This window comes from Platichthys flesus, chromosome 7 (assembly GCF_949316205.1).
Source record: "Platichthys flesus chromosome 7, fPlaFle2.1, whole genome shotgun sequence".
Classification (NCBI taxonomy): Eukaryota; Metazoa; Chordata; class Actinopteri; order Pleuronectiformes; family Pleuronectidae; genus Platichthys; species Platichthys flesus.
This window is the reverse complement of record NC_084951.1, coordinates 24,798,780-24,819,085: the sequence shown is the minus strand read 5'-3', so window position 1 is coordinate 24,819,085 and position 20,306 is coordinate 24,798,780. Positions and strand designations below refer to the sequence as shown.

Here is a 20,306-nt window from a genome sequence, read left to right as displayed (position 1 = left end):
CCCTCTCCTCAGGATCTCCAGAGAGCATCATGTTGGTCCTACAGGTAATTTGCCTTTGTGCACTTTGTTTAATCTCATACTGGTGGATTCTTTGTCGTCTGATTGTTTTCTGTCGCATTGTGTTACTTCAGAGTTTGGCAATCTGGTGTCTTCTTCTATCAGGTAAAAAAAGAGAATAACGGTTAATTCATCATTTTATCATTACATGTATAAAATCAGTTTTAAGCCCTCTGTGCCTTCTTCTTCCTCCAGACCTCCACTCACCTGTCACTGCTTTGGAAAGTAAGTCCTGCATCACTTTTAGTTGTTTTAACAAATGACAAAACAATGAGTGACAGGTTGTTCACACCTGAGCTCCCCCCCCCCCCCCCCCCCCTGCAGCGTGTGAGACAGCCTGGTTTGACGAAGGGGACGTTTCCAGAGACGGGGACTCGGAGCTCCTGGCTGACCTGAGAAGGAGGCACGGGACACGGATCTGCTCCGGTCCAGTGGACATGGAGGCCGAGACGGTGTCCGGGATCAAGTCCCAACACACAGGGAACAACTTCCACATGTAAACATACGAGTCGACAGTGAAGTACCATGACTGGAGGTTCATCATCCTTATGAATTATAGAAACAGCAGCTTTAACCATTACCTGGTTTTTAATTAAGATCATTTACAGAATGGAAATAAATGAACTGGAGGAACTTGAACTGGAAACGTGTTAATATATAATTTATACGATGAAGTAATAAGTGATATTGGCTGATATTAAGAGGATAAAGCTGATTTAATGTGTTAAAATGTTTAGCTGTAAATTGAGACCTTATCTTTGGAGACTGGAGCGTTTCACCCACTGTTAGAATCCTGAATCAGACGTTTGGATATCACTATGGATTTCACTGTCATTTCTAACATCCAGATGTGATGCTTGTGTTTTGCAGTTTCAGTGCATCGCAGGGTCTCTTGTGCCTCAACTCAGAACAGACCTGGAATCAGTGTGAGGATTACAAGGTCAAGTTCACCTGCAGCGGACTCTTCTGCTCAGGTTACTACAGATATATAAAATGTTCTTTAATGGAAAGGTAGGAACATTTGACCCTTTTTCTTAAATCCGTATCCTAACACCATGCCTCACTGGTTCCAGAGTGCAGGACGCGCTGGTTTGACCACGATGACCCAACAGGAAACGGAGACTACGAGGTCCTCGGTGACCTTCTCAGAATCTACCCCGGAGAAATCTGCCGGCAGCCAATCGCCATCGAGGTCCAGACGGTCTCTGGGGAACCGGCCTCCAACACGTCTGACACCTTCTTAAAGTGAGATTCACACCATCATCCATTGTGTTTTATACCTGAAGAGCGATGGGGACATGCTGTTTTCACCTGTCATTGCTCTCTTCTCTGTTTCCTGCAGTTATGACGCCACCTATGGGTTTGCCTGCGTAACTGCAGATCAGGGGAGCAGGGGTTGTGAAGATTACAAGGTCAGGTTCACGTGTCCGGAAGAGTTCTGTGAAGGTATGAACACGTAAATAAATACAGAAACCATTGAGTGCCCATGTATATGCTGGTAAATGAGTGTTAATGGAAAATGGATGGATGATCATTTTTCTGGTAGGATGTTCAGAGATGTAAATAGTTTGACTCAGAAAACCAGTTCCACCAGATTCAGCTTGGTGTTGTGGATATTGTGTAACTTTAGCATTTCTATTTCCTCTTTCCTTTTTCCGTTTATTTGAATTTGGTTTCAATAAAAATCTTTTTTTCCGGTGAGCTGCTGCAGATCTGATTGATCTCTGGCCTGTTTGGGCCCCGAGGAGAAGTTCCCTTCCAACAACATTCCACCGTTAAATCCTATTATTGAAACCAAATACAACCGTGGTCACCTGATCCCCCTGCACCGGTAACCTCCCCCTGACCTTCGGCTTCATGTGTCCTGTGCTCAGTGTCCCAGCGGTGTCGAACCCGGTGGCTGAGCAGTGACGACCCGTCAGACGAGGGGGACGTCGAGTCCTTACCTCAGCTGATGAAAAGCTTCCCCGGCCAAGTGTGTAAAAACCCAATCAGCATCGAGGCCCAAACCACGAGAGGAATATCCGCCCACTACACCGGAGACACCTTCCTCTCGTACGTTGTGATATCAAACACACAAACACACACGTTCAGATGTGACTGTGGAGCAGCTTTCTCATGAGGAATCCCTCATTCTTCATATTTCAGCTACGACGTAACCTTTGGGTTTGTGTGCATCAACGACAAACAGACGGGTAAACAATGTGAGGATTATCAGGTGGTCCTGACCTGTCCTCCAGACTTCTGTCAGGGTGAGTTCTCACGTTTGACTCACACAAAAGGAACCAAGTAAAAACAGGATAGATGTTATAACAGTTCAACAAAAGATCACAATGTGTTAATTTACAGCAAGCCTGTTTTTAAGAGTAGCCAGAGCTGTCGCTTATATGATTATTAGATTAATGAAGTCAAACCAATGAGATACCAGGTCATTATTTGGGGTAGTAAATAATTATTTGAGTTAATAAGTCATTATTTGTGGTAGTTAATCATTATTGAGTTTATACATTATGGTTTGAGGAAGAACATCATTATTTTTGGTAGTTAATCATTATCTGAGTTAATAAGTCATTATTTTGAGATACTAACTTGTTATTGTGCATTGGAAACTTTGGAAAAAGGTTTTTCTTTATAAAAATTTACAAGATTGTTATTTAACAAAGGCCCAGGATTGTGTGAATGCAGCTTTATTTTATAAGAACACTTCACAGACTGATGCCTCAGGACCTAAGAGGCCAATGAACAGAGGCTCCTATTTAGGCCCTGAATCTGTATCTGACCTTTCTGTGAGACACTGATATCTTAATGCACAGATCTGAGAAGTAACGTAAGAGGTTCTGCCTCGTTGGCATCATACAAGTCATAAAGAACAAACATCACAATAGGTCTGAGTGTCCATATCTTTGTGTGTTGTTGATCAGGTTGCAGGACGCGCTGGTTCGACGTGGACAATCCCACAGGGACAGGAGACTATGAGACTCTCCTCCAGCTGCAGATGCTTTACCCGAGTGAGGTGTGCAACCAGCCGGTGGCCATTGAAGCCATGACGCTGTCTGATGTCCCTGCACACGAGACGGGGGACGTCCTTCAAGAGTAAGTTGAGGGACTGACGAGAGACAACGATGACAACAGGACTGCTTGATACACAACACGTCTACTCACATATTCTAACACTGCTGACAATACCTGCTCCCTTCATCTCTGTCAGACGTTTCCTTACGTATAAATACTTTTATCATTGACAGACTTTCAATTTCATCATATTATATTACATAATATACAACCTGCCAGTTTTTCTACACATTAAACTGTACGAATAGCAACTGGAGGAAGTATTGCATCACAGCCCTGGGTCCTAAGTAATGGCTTGATTGATTTTGTTTTAATTTATTTTTGATGATAATAAAGAAGTTGTTATTTTACAGTTATTAGATTTCTTGACAGTCAGATAAGAAGATGAGTGGTCAGCAGCTTCTTATCTTATCATGCTAAGCTAAGCTAGGCTAAGGTAAGCTAAGCTAAGCTAATGTCCAGACATGGAACCAACCATAGATATATATATATATAAAGGCTAGATGTCTCATCCGCGTTTCCGGTCATCGGAACCGAACGTCCGCACATGGCGGCCATCTTGCCACAGGCAGCTCGCCCACCCATAACATTGTGTTGGTAGTGGTACATGTACTTTTTAAATATAAAAAAAAGGATTTGTAAAGGGAAATATTTTACCGGGATAGAACATTATTCTATTTTTTTGAAAATAACATAATTATTCATAAGTATGCAGTGTCATAACTACATCTCTGACGTTTGTAACAAACCCAACTGTTTAAAAATCGGTTGAAATTTAGCAAGTTATGGTTATTTAAAAAGTACGTACCACTACAACACAATGTTATGGGTGAGCGAGCTGCCTGCGGCAAGATGGCCGTCATGTGCAGACGTTTTATATATATCTATGGAACACACCCTCAGAAAGCTCCCAGCTGGTCACAGGCAGTTCTCCTCACGACCAGTAAGATGAACTTCACCTGTGAAACCAGTGAACTGCCCCTTTAACACATCACGTATCATGTTTTTCTGCAGGTATGATGCCACTCGGGGTTTCTCCTGTGTGAACGCGGAGCAGCCTGGTGGGAAACGTTGTCAGGACTATAAGGTCCGCCTCACCTGCCCCATGAACTTCTGCACAGCCTAGAGGAAGTGGAATGTTAGACTAGAATCGTGGAGGATTTGTAACAGATAGAAGATTTTCAAATCATCTTTTCTTGTAGGATTCCTGATTTATTTTTCTTTTACAATTGTGTTTGACAAATACACACATTTTAATGTAGCATGGTTTCAACTTGTGGTCTAGAGAATATTTTAAAGTATTTGTTATTTCAGAGCTCACAGGCCTGCATGGCATAGCACATGAAAGTTCATGTTTCAGATCCAGACTCGACTGACTCTATATACATTTGAAGTCAGCAGGTAGCCAGGTAACACCTCTTGGTTACAACAAGAAAAGCAAGAATGAACATGCTTACTGTAAACATCACACGTTGATGTACACAAATCTTTATTTGTAGACCAAACACATTTTGATATTTTAATAAAAACCTCTCAAGCTGCGTTCTTGTCTGAGCCCACACCTGCAGTCCTAATAGCATTGAGATGATTTACACATCTGTAAAGTACATTGTACTGTGTGAATTACTGTATGAATGTTTTACTGATTGGGACACGAGGCCTTCACAGTAACAGTTAAACATATACCAGTAAAAAAATAAAGATTTGAACTTTGTATTATACAGAAATTATACAACACAAGTCATACAACACAAATCCCAGGCGGGTATACTACCTAAGAATTAATGGATCATGTATCTTTACGTTTCTATTCAAGTGTAAATCCACATGTTGCTTGTATATTTACTTATTTAAAAATGAATTCTCTACTGGAGGTGAATCTTAAACTTAAATCCCGAGCAGGGACTGAAGTGTCCATCATACAAATTCCACCTGACGCCAAAAGATAACAGAACCACAACCAACTTGAATTAAGACAATAAACTGAACGCTCATCTGTTCTGCTAAACGCACCTTGTTAAAATTGGCAGACATCAATGTTCCCTGTTGTTTTGATTGCTGGATTAATCGTTGATGAAACTCTGCAGCTTTTATTCAAACAGCAAACACAGAGCACGAATTGAATGATCTAAAACACAAACGTCTTCTCTCTGCAGCTTCTTGATTAAACATCGTTTCAATCTCATGAACTCTTTGTTTGAAATTCGTGCACAAACGAAACGGCGGCGATGGTGGATGAAAAAAAAAAAACGCCCACCTCCAGTATCACGGACAACGCAAGCGTCACTTCCGGTGGAATATTCCAACGGATTTACCCTTGGTCTTTAAAAGGACGCGCTGAATAAAGCTGCTCTGGAGTCGACAGGTAAACGCTCACGTGTTATTTACATGATCCTGACGGTGTGAGGACCTCACGCGCTGCAGACACACAACAGACATCCGTGTAACTGACATCAGACAAACGGCACAGACACGATAGACTTTTTTTTCTTTTGTCTTTTTGAGGCTCGTGCGTGTTTTGCACATCTCCATCATTTTTGTGGAGACTCGGAAATCTGTGGAGTTCCTTCCCAGGTAAGGTCAGGAAGCCTCGTGTGAGGAGGACATGATTCTGTTCGTCTCAAAACGGAGGCTCGTCTGCTTCGGGCTTATTTGTCGCGTTATTTGCTTGTGACGCAGCTGCGCCACACGCGCCGACCTATGCGCATATGGGGTGTGAGGTGCAACAATTCATTCACCAGTTTTCTGATGATATATTCCAAATATTCAGCTCAAATCTATCACATTAAGCTAATTTAGGACACATTTAAGACATGTATGAGCATATGTCTTCAATTTGGTATATATTGCATGTTCAGTCTATGTGCAAACCATAAATGTTAATCTAAATATTTAATCTAAATGTTAAATATAAACGTTATATCTAAATATAAATGTTCAATATACATGTAAATGTTGTATCTAAACGTAACTGTTATATCTAGGGAATAAACTTTATTTATTTATATAGCACTTTCTTAAAAACAGAGGTCACAAAGGGCTTTGACAACACAGTCAGAGGAGGAGAAACATCCTTGAACACTTCTAAGCAGTAAAATGAACAATATAGAAAAAATAAACAAGTCAAACTGTGAGTTTTCAGCCCCAACGCTGGACCAGGAAGAAGGCACACGAGGTCACAACAATTCTGTGACGTAGTTCGCGGCCAGACGCGTTAGAAGTGATCCGCAGAATCTTAAAATCAGTTCTATAACGGTAAAGCAGCCAATTTAGAGAAGCAAGGATCATGTGACTCATGTTGCCTTTTAAGACCAGAGAGAACCCCTGCTTTTCTAAATCTAAATGTCAAATGTTAAATATACGTGTATGTAAATGCGTAAATACGTAACTTTAAATGATAAATGTTAGATCTCAATGTCAATGTTAGTTGTAAACTGCCTGCTTTGTTTCAGTAAATGGTCAAACTGTGAAAACATTGACACTTTGGCCTAGTTGTCCTCTGAGCAGTATTTGGGTTTTTCGACTGCACCTGAACGCAGCACCAAAAACGAAACTTCTGTCCTCAGAGGACCTGAGTGTGTGTGTGTGTGTGTGTGCGTGTTTGTGCGTTTGTGTGAGTGTGATCGTGAGTGTGTGGTTGTGTGATTGGGAGTGTGTGTGATTGTGAGTGTGGTTGTGAGTATGTGTGTGCGTGAGTGTGTCTTTCTTTGTTTGTGGGGGGTGGCTGTGTGTGTTAGTGTCAGTGCAAGTGTGTGATTGTGTTTGTGTGTGTAAGTGTATGTTAGTGTGAGTGCGGGTGTGTGATTATGTTTGTGTTAGAGTAGGGGCAGTGTTTGGTTTTGTGCGTGTGGTTGTGTGCGTGCGCGTGTGTGTCTCTATGAGTCCGTTAAACTGGAACACGACCAGTTCACTTCCTGTCGTGTGGGCGTGGCTGTGTGACACCCTTTCATTGGAAGTGGGATAATTTCTAAAATATTAAGCTTTACATTTCGCAATGACATTTATATTTAACATTTACATATCTATCTAATATTTATATATATATATATATATATTTAGATTTAGATTCAAAATTGAATGTTTACATATTGATATAACATTTAACATTCAACTTATATATGACTTAAATATGAGAAAAATTTGCTAAATGCGACGAAACTGAGGTAAATATTTGAAATATATCAGATGAAGTGCGCCACGCCCCCCCCCCCCCTCATCCGTTTCTCACTGATCAGCTGTTTAAGCCTCTCCTGCCCCCAGTGGTGGTTTTCAAACAGCAACTGGTGTCAAGGGGCCGAAGCACAAAAATGACTGATTTGCCAAAATGTTGCAACACTATGAGATGATGATCTCAGATGTGCTACTTTGAAATAATCCTTATTTAGTCAGACTGTGTATTACACCATACAGGAGCCAACGAACAAGGCTTCAGCAAATATTACATATTTAAAACCACCAATTGAAAAACCTGATTATTTTGAATTTTCATTTAAATAGAACACCTGAAACCAGCAGGAGCAACCGACACTGAAATGTCCTTTTCTTATTATTAGATGGATTTGTGGAGACAAAATGCTGCCAAAACCAACAAGCTTATGATGATGATTATTTTAATAATGTGTGTTTATCTCCACAGTTGAATGTGATATAAGTCATGTTCATCTCTTTAATCTTGCAGCTGTGAACCAGAGACAATCATGATCCTCCTGACTCCCCCTTCTGGTAGGTACCCAGTGTGTCAATGTCATCTTTAATCTGGATTACTGTACACACCTACGTACACAGGCACGGGCGCCAGAGATTAAAGACGAGGTTTACTCGGAAATATATTAGGGCAGAGACAAATGTTGCTGAGGCAGTTTGTGATAAGCCTCAGTGAATGAAGAGTGAATGAAGAGGAATAAATGAATCATTTGAGGAAGTACATGTTTAAGAAATCACATTTTAGAATAGACGGGATTAAATCTCCCATGACTGATGTGCATTATTTGTAATTAATTGAAATGTCATTGTCCTTTTTGATTTACTACACGTCATTAACTGAAATCTATTTAACTTCACATTTAAACAAGCAGTTTAAACGGTGTTGTAAGTTCACTTTGGATTTTACCACTTGTGGATTTCTTTTGTTTAGTCGTTACCAGGTAACGTAGCCAGGGTGTTGCATGGCAAGGGCTTTCCCAGCATGCATTGCACTCAGCAGGCAGCCACCCAGAAATAGAGACCTGCTTAGAAATTGAAATAAAAAAGTATGTTTGTCTCTGGCTGTTTTCCTCTTTTGTTTTTTATTAGTGACCAAGACAGTTTGTAAAGTGGTCAGAGTAAAAACTTGACAGCACGCTCAGTAACCACAGAGCCTGGATCTTCACACGTGTGAGGCTCTAATGGTATCATACAATTGACTGTTGTTGTCTGATTTGAGAATATTCAAAATACCAGGTTGTGACTTGTTGTTAAAAGCAGATTTTTTATTTTCAAAAGCATGCTGTCAAGTCAAAAGTGTGAGTTATTGTTTGCTTTCTGCTGTGTCTCATACGCTGTTTTCTTTCAGATGAAGAGTCCCTTGAACTCGCCTGGCTTTGGAATCACAGGAAGTTCAGGGTGAAAAACACTTGAAGGGGTTGCTATTCCGAAAGGTTTAAGACACAAATTGTCAAAGTTTCCAGGTCATTGTGCATAAAATGTCTTGGACAGTACTATGACTTGAGAGAAAAATCAAAAAGCTCACATGACCCCCCCGGGGGGGCGGAACACAGGTTCCCCTGTTGTCACTTAGAAAACATCACAGCATCGTGAGGGGAGGAGGCAGAGTTTTTTTTTTTTTGATGGAGTGCGGCAGCAGTCATTCCATCTTGCTGACTCACGTAGTCAATGTATCCTTTTTTAAAGTTTGAATTATAACTTTATCACAAATTCCACTTAAAGGTACAGTGTGTAAGATTTAGGTGAAAAGGATCCATTGCCAGAAATTGAATATAAAATAAACCTAGTGATGTTTGTACTAGTGGGTTTCATCTAAATTGTGCAAACTTTAGTTTTATTTACCCAAGAAGATGAATATTAAACACTTTCTATTTAAATATTTAATATTTAAATCGGGAGTGGGTCCTCTCTACGGAGGCGGCCATGTTCTTTTTTTTACAGTAGCCCAAACTGGACAAACTAAACCTTTTTGAGTTTTTATGACAACTGAAAGAGAAGGGGATTCAGCTGCAACCTTCAACTTCACCACTAGATGTCCCTAAATTCTACACACTGAAGCCTTTGAAGAAAACATATGGCCTGCTCTATGATTTCTTTTGACGATGTAACTTTGAAATCCCTGACATTCCCCAACAAAAATGACATTGAAACCAGGTGAGGTTCCAGACTTCTCTTTACACAGCAGTCCCCATTAAACCCCGGGGCTGCAGTGGTATTGATGGGACCAGTATAGCTGTGAGTGCTGCTGCCGGTCCTCGTCTCAGGTCACTAGGCTTGATCAGAGTTAACGGGCTAATTGATCTCACGTCTGGTATGTGTCACTGCAGTAGGTCCAGTTCACGCTCACTGTAGCCAGTGGTGTATGTGTTAGTCCCCTCAGTGTTCACAGCTTGTTCCCTCACACCAGTATTTGTGTGTATTTGACCCCTGATAAGATCCCGATTGAGTGCTAGCACTTCACAGGCATCATGTTCAGAGATTTACTTTCAAATATCTAGATATTTGAAGCTTAGTGCATGAGAGTGTGGCCATTATTTCTAATAGTTATGTATCATATTGCATAAACTGACGAGGCGAGGCTGTCTTTAATGTTGCATGCTGGAGGCTGAGTGAATGTGTAGTAACAAATTTATTTTAGTGATCTGAGAAAGGATGAATGTATCGTAAGGTTGGTCTCCACCCATTGAACATACGTCTTGGTAAGTGATACTTCTTCTACATAAGACGGGGAATCAGCTTCTTAGTTATGATTTAGTTAAAATGAAAGATGATTTAGAAAAAAATATTATTATCCTGGTAAATCTTTATGATTACTTTCAGAATTTTTCCTCTCACCTCAACTGGAGTCTGACTCAAAATGGGATATAATCAGTAGACTGCTCCCATTCAGACTCACTCATCAGAAGGTCAGGGAGTCACAGACAGGGATTTAGCTTTTAAACCACAGCAGAGGTTATCGAACCGACACGGGCCGCTTCTTACCACTGTCATCCTGTGGTCTCAGGTTTCTTCCAGTGCACCAACAAGCTCTTTCTGAGTGATCAGGCCGCCTGGCTCCACATCAAGGAGTTCGCCCGTAAAAATGCAGCGAACGCTCTGTCAGTCGCCAACATGGTCATGGGCATGGCCTCCATTCTCAGCAGTCTCAACGGGTGAGTGAACACGCCGTCGCTCTACTTTACAGAAACAATAAAGAATATGATGGCTACACTCGTGGATGTGGGGAAATGTGGGTTAATAAAACAATGATTGAATGTTGTGTCAAAGTACATGTTGATGGACTTCTGTCACTTCCTTTATAGAAATAGATTCATTAAGATAAGTAAAAGTAATTATTTAAATAAATACACTTGTGGTGATGCAGAGGGACCAACAATTATTGGATGAAACACAAACTAAGTTATAAAAGAGGAGCAAGTATAAAATTCGGTAATCCTGGAGTCTGAAATACTTTGTTTTACTTATTCATAAGATTGTGGGAAACAATCCACTTGCATGAGTTTCAATTCTACTCCACTGTCGAAGTTTTACAGGTTTAAACGTGTTTCTCTCAAACCCTCGCTCTCTCTGTCCAGGCACCATCATGCCGCATGTTGGCTGGTCCTGATTGGCTACCTGCTGGATTACGCAGATGGAGCGGTTGCCAGGCGACTGGATGCCTGCTCGGCGCTGGGTAAGTGTTTTGGTCGACAGCTCTTCACCGAAATAGAAACTCCAGCCGCAGCGCTGGCACAGCTTCCAGCACAGTGCTTTGTCTGGACTTTCTAATTTAGCCTCGTTAAAGTCTATGACAAAAGGGGGGGGGGGGGCAGAGCCATGAAAGGAAACTCTGGGAGTCTCTGAGAGAACAATCGAGCATGTTCTGTTCCATGTAACTTGAGCCTCGGTGAATCAGTGTCCTTTGAGGAGTTTCTATAGTTGCTATCACTAGTAGGATTTAGGTATGAAAGTAAACAGCATAAGACCCCCCCCCCCACACACACACACCTTAAATACTGTGCAAATACACAAATGCAAATGCACAAACAAACCAGTGCTCTGTAGTGGGGGGGGGGGGGGGGGGGGCAGTGTGTCCTCACTCTGAGAACATGTCCTCCTCTACGTCCTCGGATAAACCACCGGCAGCGGTCGGCAACTGGTGGTTAAACCACGAGCCATAAGCAGAGCGAGATCATTTAGATCATTAGATTATTTTTGTTTCATCAAATCGGACTGAGACACAGACCACGGAGCTCAGCCGCTGATCTCTGTGAGGCAACAACACTCATTGACTCCTCCTCCTCCTCCTCTTCCTCCTCCTCCTCCTCCTCCTCCTCCTCCTCTGTGGTCTTCAATGCAAAAGTTAGTTTTGTTGCTGCAACGCTTTGAGCTCTAAATGTGAGAAGTGGTTCAGAGAATCAATCAAACTTATGAATAAACCACAAAACTGCTTTGAAGGGTAATAACGGGAATTCAGTTTTCATGGGATGATAAAAAACATTCACTGCAGGTAAACCAGGTAGGATGAACACAGAGTTTTTTAATGTCAAACTAAATCGGAAAATAAATCTCAACACAACATTCCCCCCCCCAAAATCTGTTTTTTATCCGTTAATGTTCTGCTCTGTACATTGTGACGCACTTTGTAACCTTGTTTTCCGATGAGAACAAATAAAGTGGTTGACAGGCAGGTTAAAAACCGGCTGTGCTCTGGCTCCATAGTCACCGGGACACAAATAGCTGCTTCCTGCTGCAGCTTCACATTTTTCTCAAATTCCCAAAATAGCTGGCAGGTGCATCACAATTCAATTCATCATCGGCTGCACATTCCAGGGGCTTTGTGTCCCGGCAAGGTTTTTTCTGCATGACTTTGCAGGTGGATTTTGTTGTGTGCCCCCCCCCCCCCCCCCCCCACGTATTTTGTCACATGAACAATCGCTTTCTGATCTAAGCAGCCTAATTCCACAGGATCACGCTCCAATTGTCTGTTTTATCCCCGTTGCGTTGAGTTCCGGGCATATCTGACATTTTTTAAATTGTTGACCCCTGCGGCTCGTGGAATTCCAGCTCGTTGGTTTGAGCCGTGGCCTGAATCATCCGACCTGGTGCGCTGACAACATGCTCCCTGCTCCCGAGGGATAAAGAGACAAGGCCGCCGAGAATGTTGTTTACTGAATGACTGGCTGACGCGGTAATTTCCACTTGGAGATTTTAAGCAGGGAAACGCTCCACGCCACTGTCATGTGATGGTGACATCAGCAGGGACTCCACAAAGGAGATGACATAGTGCAATATCTAAACTTTGAAAAGTCAATAAATCACTGAGTGATAAACCTGACTGGTGTCATTATTATCTAAATAGAATCTTTAAGCAGATACATGTGTATTTAAATGTTGTTTTTCGTGCTCAGGTGCGAAGCTGGACGATTTCGCCGACTTCACGACCTTCGGAATCGCCACGTCACTGCTCCTGAGGACAACGGACCTGATGGACAACATCCTGTGCGTGTGCTACGTGCTGTCGGTGTTCGTCCGCCTCTGTTTCTACTCAACCGGTAAATTCCAAAATATTATATTTTATAGGCTACATAAAGTTTTCATCAAATAGTGTGATTGTTGTCTCTACATTATTTAAAGAACTAACTGAGGATTGGTTTTTTATTTTGCCATCTCAGGAATCCCCTTCATGTACCGCGGCCTGCCCTGCACTTACGCCTCAGCCATCGTGTCCTGTGCCACAATACTGTCGGGGGGGAACATGGCCGTGCTGCGCATCGTGGTCGTCGCCATGATCCTCTGCATGATCAACCAGAACTTCTACCCCCATGACAAAGTGCTGGAGTCACAGGCCTGGAAAAAAGTTGTTTACTTTGGAGGTATGTAGAAGGTTTCATGGGAATAGGATTTTTCATAACTCTCTCTGAGACAGTAGAGTGAAATAAAGAGTGAGTTAAAAAAAAAAATGAACTTGTTTTGGTGAAGACTAAACTCTCTCGGCAAGGATTTGAAAAACTAGTCATTTGTGTTCACTACACAAAATGAGTCGACATAAATTGTCCTCTAGCGTCGTTTTCAGGTTCGTTTTTGACTCTAGTATCAAATATGTGGAAGATTCATTGGCCTCAGCTGAACTTTTCATTGGTCTAATTAGCTAATATCAGTAAGTTGATTAGAAGGTTAAAGTAAGACGGTGAATTTGGTAAACACCTGCTTGTTGTGGTTAATATCACTGTGAACATATTCGCATAGTGACATTAGCATTTAGCCCAAAGCACCACTGTGTACCAATATTCACATGGACGGGTTATCATGACCATGGGCCATATTAATAATAATAATCATAATAATAATAAATCATAAAGTGGTCAAAGACACTTGGTTAAAAAAAGCTTAGAAATCAGTTTAAAGGGTTTTGAAGTGGAAGGTTTTGATTATACAGCTGATAATAAATATCTCTTAACACCACGGGGTTTAATCTGCTTTATTTACAAAACATTCAACTAATTTCATAACCACTGATGATATGATTGATCCCAATTAATTTTTACTTTCTTTTTTTTTTCGGTTCTCAGGAGTCATCATGTTGTTCTGCTCGTCATCCCCCCCCATGTGCGTGTACTACCTGCTCTGGTGTTTCTCCTACGTTTTGTTCCCGACTTCCCTGTGGAGCACTAAAGTGTAGGGAAACGGGTTCTGGTCTTGTCCCAAAACTCGCAGTAGGTTTACCTCCGGCTGATCTGGGCGAATTTAGTTGTCCCAGAATGTTGCTGCTCCCCACTGCCCTGGAGGATTCAAGCTGAACATGCTCATGCAGGCTAACACTTGCTCTATTTGACCTTTATTTTGATGAGACAGAACCTGGATGACAGGGAGTTGTGATGAGGGACAGGAGGGAAGGACATTTTCAAGTCACTTCTAAGGATTTAACCTTCATACACATGTTTTATGTCTTTGTTGCAGTGTCACTGAAGCTGGGGGGGGGGGGGGGTTGCCTGTTACAAAAATCAGAATTTTCATCAGGTTGTGTAATCTCCCTACTTCAGTGTTAATCCAATCTTTCCTCGATGGGTATATTTTCATAGGAAATGATTGCAATGCTTTTCTCCAACATTTTTGCCTCATATTTAGTTTTGCAGCCACACGAGGCATCACGACCACTAATACGATTTCCACGGTGTTGAGCGTAGAGTTAGGAATGAACTGTCCGTGTGCTGCACTCTGGAGATAAGACCTCTAATCCAAGAGTCTTATTTCTCTGCAGCATTTTTTTCTGAGATTTAAAACTCTCAGAAAAACATCTGTAACATCTGTCAATGTTTGTATCAGGGTTGGGGTCAATTGGATTTTAACGGTATTCAGCTCGTGGTGTGTCGTTAAAACTCGTATCGCACACCTTCTTACCAGCTAACCAAAGAGTAGGATCTTTGGACCATGGGGAGAGAATCCACACTCCCCTGTTATTTCTGGACTCCAGCCCTTGTGCTTTTGTTAAATGCGTTCTTGTTTTTTCTTCCAAGTTGTGAGTCTGGTTAGGACATTGTGTGTTAGATTTCAGTGTTTTGCATGACTTTGCCTGTTTGAAGAGGCAATGCAGTTTATATATCGAATCCACACTGGATCACCATTACCCCCCACCCGCCTGTATATTACCTCTCTGACCACGGCTGCATCACAGGTGTTTGACAACTGAGTGAAAAAACACCTGCAGCGTTAGGAAATTATTAATTAATGAGGAGTCGGAAATACATCACGAGTCGAAACCGAAAACCATAACTAGCTCGGCTGCAGAGGTTTTCCTCCACACGAGATTAAAGATCCAGTGTGATTTAGGTGAAAAGGAACCATTGGTAGAAATTATCCTAGTGATGTTTTCACTAGTGTTTCATCTAAATTGTACTAATTGTTGTTTCTTTTACCCTGCAACGTGCAACTTCACCACCAGATGTCACTAAACTCTACACAACCAACCTTTAAAGAGAAACAACACAAGGACTGTAAATCCTGCCTTTTCCTGCCACCTAGTGGTCACGGATTACAAATTATAAAATGTTGTTGCATGACAGTCTGTGTGAACAGTGCAGCTGGACTGAAACTTTAAAAATCCACAGAGATCAGGCGAGGAGAGGAGAAGTGATTCTCTTTAACTTGGCCAGAACTCTGTCCTTTTTGAGCGAGGACAACTTTTTGGCTCGTGCCTCACAATCGGTGTATTTCTGCCTCCCTGCACACGTGTGCGACAAATGGGGGAGATTACATAGTTTTATATGGATTCTTTCAGAAGCCTGATGAAAAGCCTGATGTTCTCACCCCCCCCCCCCCCCCCCCGTATTCAAACTACACCTACTCACAGCTGTCAGAATAAAGGGAAGGACATCATTCACGATTTGATTTCTTGTGATTTTATTGATATGTAACTTGTATAAACTCCAGACTCTTCTGAGAGGAAAAAGGAACAGACGGAGCAAAATGTCCTGAATCAAGACCTTGAATTTAAAAAAAACATAAAAACAAAAGGACACGACCTCTGATTCAGATGTGGGTTCAAACCGAGCCTGGCTTAGTTCATGATGATGGTGCATACACAGACTGAAATTAAAATCTCCTCTAGTTCATTCACTAGTGCATTCAGCTTTCCTGTGTGGGTGTTTTGGTTTTCAAACTGTAAAGTCACGGTGACGTGATGCATGCCGAGAGCATAGGAGATACTAAGCCTGTACTTTGATTAAATGATGATGAAAAGAGATCTCGATGAATGATCTGTGCTTTCAAGTCTGTACTTTTTTTGACAATAAAGAGGAAATTGAAATAACCTGTTTTCAGTGTTTTTATTTCAATTCATTATTCTTCATGCACTGGAGGGTTTAAATTCAATGGAAGAAATAATAATCGAGGGCAAAGGTTATAGATGGATGACATGACAGCTCCCCAGAAGTGAAGCCATCATCTCTACTGCCCCCTGGTGGCTGGCTACATTCACGGTGAGTAATAAAAAACTAAAATATGGTTATTTGATGCTATAAAACAGGGTGAAACATCCTGATTTACAATGATACTGGCTCATGATTGGTCTAGCATGTGTAACGTGGGACCAATGCTACACAGATTCTGGCTCCAAATTAGGCCAAAAGCAAAAGATGGTGCATATCTGGGACAAGTTGGCTTCATTCTTGTACACTGGGAGATGGTCGCAATGCCGTCGTCCATTTTTCATTTCAAGTCTATGGTGCATCCTGGGTAAAAAAAAAACTATGTGGACAGTCCTGCCTTTCTGTTATAATCAAATACATCTATGACCTCAGGAACATGAAGGGGTTGGACGTCTGCAAAGAGCAGGGAGGACTCCAGCAGCTTGATGATGGCGGAGAACGCAGGTCGGTCTTTGAAGCTCCACATCCAGCAGTAGTTCATCAGATCATACCTAGAAGAATAAAGGGATGGTCTGACATCTTGGTGCATACAGACATTCATTTCTGTAAAGATTTGAACATCCCAGAGATACTTGATGGATCTTGATGAAAGGGATATTTAGGGGACTGATCTAGTTGATACGGTTACAGATTTTGGCACAGACCGTGAGGAATATTGGATCTTATAGGAATATAGGAATATTGGATCTTGGATCACATTATGCTTTCAGTAGTTTTACTTACAAAGGACCTCCACAATTCCCAGGCCTCTTCATTCGATAGGACGCCTGCAGCTTTGGAAGCACAGACTGAGGCTCCAGCTCGGGGTAGGGAGGAGAGCCTGAGGTAGAACCAAGAAGACTTTAAAATACACTCATCTGAAAAGGCATAAAACATAATTACTTAGGTGCTATATACACACCATGTATTTATTATTATTATTATTATTAATATGGCCCGTGGTCATGGTAATCCGTCTATGTGCATATTGGTGCACAGTGGTGCTTTGGGCTAAATGCTAATGTCAGCATGCTAATATGTTCACAGTGATATTAACCACAACAAACTTTAACCTTCTAATCAACTTACTGACGTTGGCTAATTAGACCGAAATGAAAAGTTCAGCTGAGGCGGATGAATCTTCCACACATTTGATACTAGAGTCCAAAACTTACCTGAAAAAAGATAATATGTTGACAGATAATAGGACATAGTTACCTAAAGTCACCAGTTCATACAGTAGGATCCCAAATGACCACCTACAGGGAGAAGAGACTATTAGCTCATTCTGCATTCGATGACTTTTTTGTGTTTGTTTTTTTCTTCGGCAGAATTTACACGTCACTCCTGTCGATGCTGAGCTGCGTTGTAATCCTCTCAGGAGCCTGCCATTTGATAGGCACCTCTGCTGCCCTCGGCCGAAATGCTGAATCCACTTTGCGACCTTCAAACGCTACACCCAGTCCAGACACCCGGGCGGAGAGGCCCGGGCCAATTAAGATGTTCCTGGCTGCCACATCACCATGCACCAGCCTGTGCTCTGACATCAGGTAATCCTGAGAGAGGAATCAATTGCGGACAAACACATCAATCTCTGGGTCATAGATTCATTTAAGATTCAAGATTGACAACAATTTTCCAGATGGGGAAAGTTGATAAGCGCATCGAGACCTGCGCCGGCACAGAGTGACATCTCCAGCAGAGCACGGCGTCTCAATTGAGCAAATTGTAGTCAAATTGTTTGTGGGAAATAATTGGTCTGTATAAAGTGACTCACCAAGCCAGCTGCAACCTGCTTTGCCACCAGAAACACAGAACTCTCAGAGAAGTTCTGCAATGGATCTGCCATTTCTGAGTTCTTCTAGAGGGAGGAAACATTTATTGTAATTAGTACGTTTAATCTGATTTAAAGTCGAGGTTATGTCCTGAAAGCTTTTGTAGTGCTTTTACATTTCTGAGCGTCCAGAGGAAGAGAAGCAGGTTCCCTGGGCTGCAGGCGTCTAAGAGCAGATACATGGGCAGACGCCTGGTCTGACAGAACAGCATCCGCACCACATTGTCATGTTTACACACTGTGGCGTGGAACAGGAGCCACTTCACAAACTCCTTCGACTCAGGGTTGTTGGGGCCGTCTGGATGGAGTTAAAGGTTCAGTGTGTAGAGTTTAGTGACATCTAGTGGTGAGGTTGCATGTTGCAGCTGAATACCCCCCGCCTCTCCCTCCCCTTCCAACCATGAAGGTGAACCTGTGGTAATCTTCAGTTGTCATAAAAACTCTAAAGGTTTAGTGTGTCCAGTCTTGGCTTCTGTTAAACATGGCAGCCTCCATAAACAGGACCCACTCCTGTTTATATTAAATATAAAGGCTCATTCTAGGGTAAACAAAACAACAAGTTAGATGATTACACACTAGTTAAAACATCACTAGGATTATTTCATATTCAATTTATAATAAAATTTACCTGAATCTTAAACACTGGACCTTTAAACGAATAACAGAATTACAGGATAACCACAACACCAGCGACCTCTTCAAACAAAAAGCTTTATCTCTGGTCACCCAGGCTCAGGATTTACCCCGAAGAGACTTCACCACCACAGCCGAGGAGGGACCGTCTCTCCTCTTCAGCTGAGCTTTACAAATGGGGCCATAGCGTCCTGTCTGCCAGAACTCCAGTCCCTCCAGGACACAGTCCTCACGGATCTCCCAGGGACACAAACCCTGCCGGACCCTTGGAGCGTAGACAGTAGCTGCACTGAGAGTGACACTCTGCCGGCCTGTTGAAAACACAAAGTCAATGCCGGGGAGTTAGATAAATACGACCTGGTCATTGCTCTCTGCATAACTTGGTGTTTTACGAAGAGGCAAAATGGTTTATACCATTTGAAGGGCTCTGTCCTCTCTGCTTGTTCTTGTGCAGACTGCAGAAAATCAGGATCACCACTAAAACCGTGCTGAGAGCCAACAGAGACGGGATGATGATCACAGCCAGAGGACCTGACGACTCCTCAGCTGCACCACAGGAGAGAGAAGGAGAAGGTTCAGCACTTTCCAGAGCAGATTTCAATTTTCAAACAGTTTGAGAAACGTGGAGGGGGCGGGGGGACATCTCAAATGCAGCAGCACGAGAAGGATCTGAATTTGGATCAGACATTTTCTCTATTTGGAGCACATAAAACTCACAGCACATGGGGAGCGAGGTGTCGTTGCCACAGGACGTGTCAACATCCATGAGGAGCAGCTGACATTTCTCACATGTGAGAGAAATATTGGATCATATCAACAGACAGAATTCAAAGGTTTATCCCTGTTGACAGAAATAAAAGATTAAACAAGAACTGAAGAATCCATGATGTCCCGAAGAGTAATGGCCACAGATGACTTTAATTTTCCCTACCTGACACCTAACGGCCTCCTGATGGATTGATCTTGAATTTCCAACCCTGTGATGCATCATAAAAGTATTACCAGCAGCAGAGAGCTGGAACGACAACAGAGCTCAGCTGTGTCTGAGGCCGCTGACCGCTGTGGTGCTCTGAGATGTTGACTGAAGGTTGATCATTAACAAATCTGCAGGAGCGATAACAGAAACAGGTGCAGTGCTCACACCTCCTGCAGCCTCTCCAGCTAAATGACCAAACTCTGATCATTATTACTAATAAAGAGCTGATTTCTCCCATTAGACAATAGAAAATATAAAGTAAGAAGTAAAAACACTGTAATACCTCCATTTAAGGCCCAATAGTTCCCTTAAATTCAATCAAGAATTGCACCAAATTGCACATAGTTAAAGAAACAGTCCCATAAAAAATGCCTGCTTATTTTTTCAAGGCCCATGAATGAAACTCCATATAAAACTGTAAAGAAAGTCATTCCTGGATCCGCCCCCTTGTCTCGGGTAATTTAATTGGTTCTTTCTTCCTTCCACTGGTAACCAATAAAAACAGGTGAAACCAATAAAAAACATAAACAATCAAATGTGTGTAAAAGTAAAGTGTGTACATGAAAACTGTTATATTTTAAAACACAATACACCAAGTTGTGTATCCCTCTGTCTTTTGTGAGGAAAACTTTATTGCAACTGTGTG

The 20,306-nt window shown here is 42.0% G+C and overlaps 3 protein-coding genes across 4 annotated transcripts; 2 read left to right on the top strand and 1 right to left on the bottom strand.

Annotated features, from left to right (window-relative positions):
• On the top strand, positions 1-4,670 carry si:dkey-205h13.2 (uncharacterized). The gene is made up of 11 exons (XM_062391600.1): positions 1-44; positions 132-162; positions 253-282; positions 382-553; positions 928-1,031; positions 1,131-1,302; positions 1,400-1,503; positions 1,932-2,112; positions 2,206-2,309; positions 2,979-3,150; positions 4,144-4,670. The coding sequence occupies exons 1-11, from the start codon at positions 30-32 to the stop codon at positions 4,253-4,255; spliced, it is 1,197 nt and encodes a 398-aa protein (XP_062247584.1). The 5' UTR covers positions 1-29; the 3' UTR covers positions 4,256-4,670.
• A 778-nt stretch (positions 4,671-5,448) lies between these two features.
• On the top strand, positions 5,449-16,120 carry tmem269 (transmembrane protein 269). The gene is made up of 7 exons (XM_062391604.1): positions 5,449-5,703; positions 7,808-7,851; positions 10,337-10,484; positions 10,908-11,005; positions 12,723-12,866; positions 12,987-13,187; positions 13,884-16,120. Exons 2-7 carry the CDS (start codon positions 7,827-7,829, stop codon positions 13,991-13,993), a joined length of 726 nt encoding a protein of 241 aa, XP_062247588.1. The 5' UTR covers positions 5,449-5,703; positions 7,808-7,826; the 3' UTR covers positions 13,994-16,120.
• On the bottom strand, positions 16,118-19,775 carry si:ch73-206d17.1 (tyrosine-protein kinase STYK1). 2 transcript variants are annotated; one of them, XM_062391602.1, is made up of 10 exons: positions 19,616-19,775; positions 19,402-19,525; positions 19,099-19,230; positions 18,795-18,995; positions 18,168-18,349; positions 17,995-18,078; positions 17,556-17,773; positions 17,436-17,476; positions 16,962-17,058; positions 16,118-16,729 (listed from the first exon to the last, which is right to left on the bottom strand). In XM_062391602.1, the coding sequence occupies exons 2-10, from the start codon at positions 19,448-19,450 to the stop codon at positions 16,558-16,560; spliced, it is 1,176 nt and encodes a 391-aa protein (XP_062247586.1). In that variant the 5' UTR covers positions 19,451-19,525; positions 19,616-19,775; the 3' UTR covers positions 16,118-16,557. The 2 variants fall into 2 exon arrangements, with proteins under 2 accessions (XP_062247586.1, XP_062247587.1); XM_062391603.1 differs by having other exon boundaries at positions 17,995-18,075.
• Between the last annotated feature and the right edge of the window lie 531 nt (positions 19,776-20,306).

Coding starts and splice junctions, on each gene's coding strand:
- si:ch73-206d17.1 (XM_062391602.1), bottom strand. CDS start 19,450: ATGGATGTTGACACGTCCTGTGGCAACGACACCTCGCTCCCCATGTGC. Junction 18,996..19,098: donor AGGACAGAGCCCTTCAAATG/GTATAAACCATT, acceptor TGTTTTCAACAG/GCCGGCAGAGTGTCACTCTC. Junction 18,079..18,167: donor TCCTCTGGACGCTCAGAAAT/GTAAAAGCACTA, acceptor TCCTCCCTCTAG/AAGAACTCAGAAATGGCAGA.
- tmem269 (XM_062391604.1), top strand. CDS start 7,827: ATGATCCTCCTGACTCCCCCTTCTG. Junction 7,852..10,336: donor CCTCCTGACTCCCCCTTCTG/GTAGGTACCCAG, acceptor CTGTGGTCTCAG/GTTTCTTCCAGTGCACCAAC. Junction 11,006..12,722: donor GGATGCCTGCTCGGCGCTGG/GTAAGTGTTTTG, acceptor TTTCGTGCTCAG/GTGCGAAGCTGGACGATTTC.
- si:dkey-205h13.2 (XM_062391600.1), top strand. Junction 283..381: donor ACCTGTCACTGCTTTGGAAA/GTAAGTCCTGCA, acceptor CCCCCCCTGCAG/CGTGTGAGACAGCCTGGTTT. Junction 554..927: donor ACAGGGAACAACTTCCACAT/GTAAACATACGA, acceptor TGTGTTTTGCAG/TTTCAGTGCATCGCAGGGTC.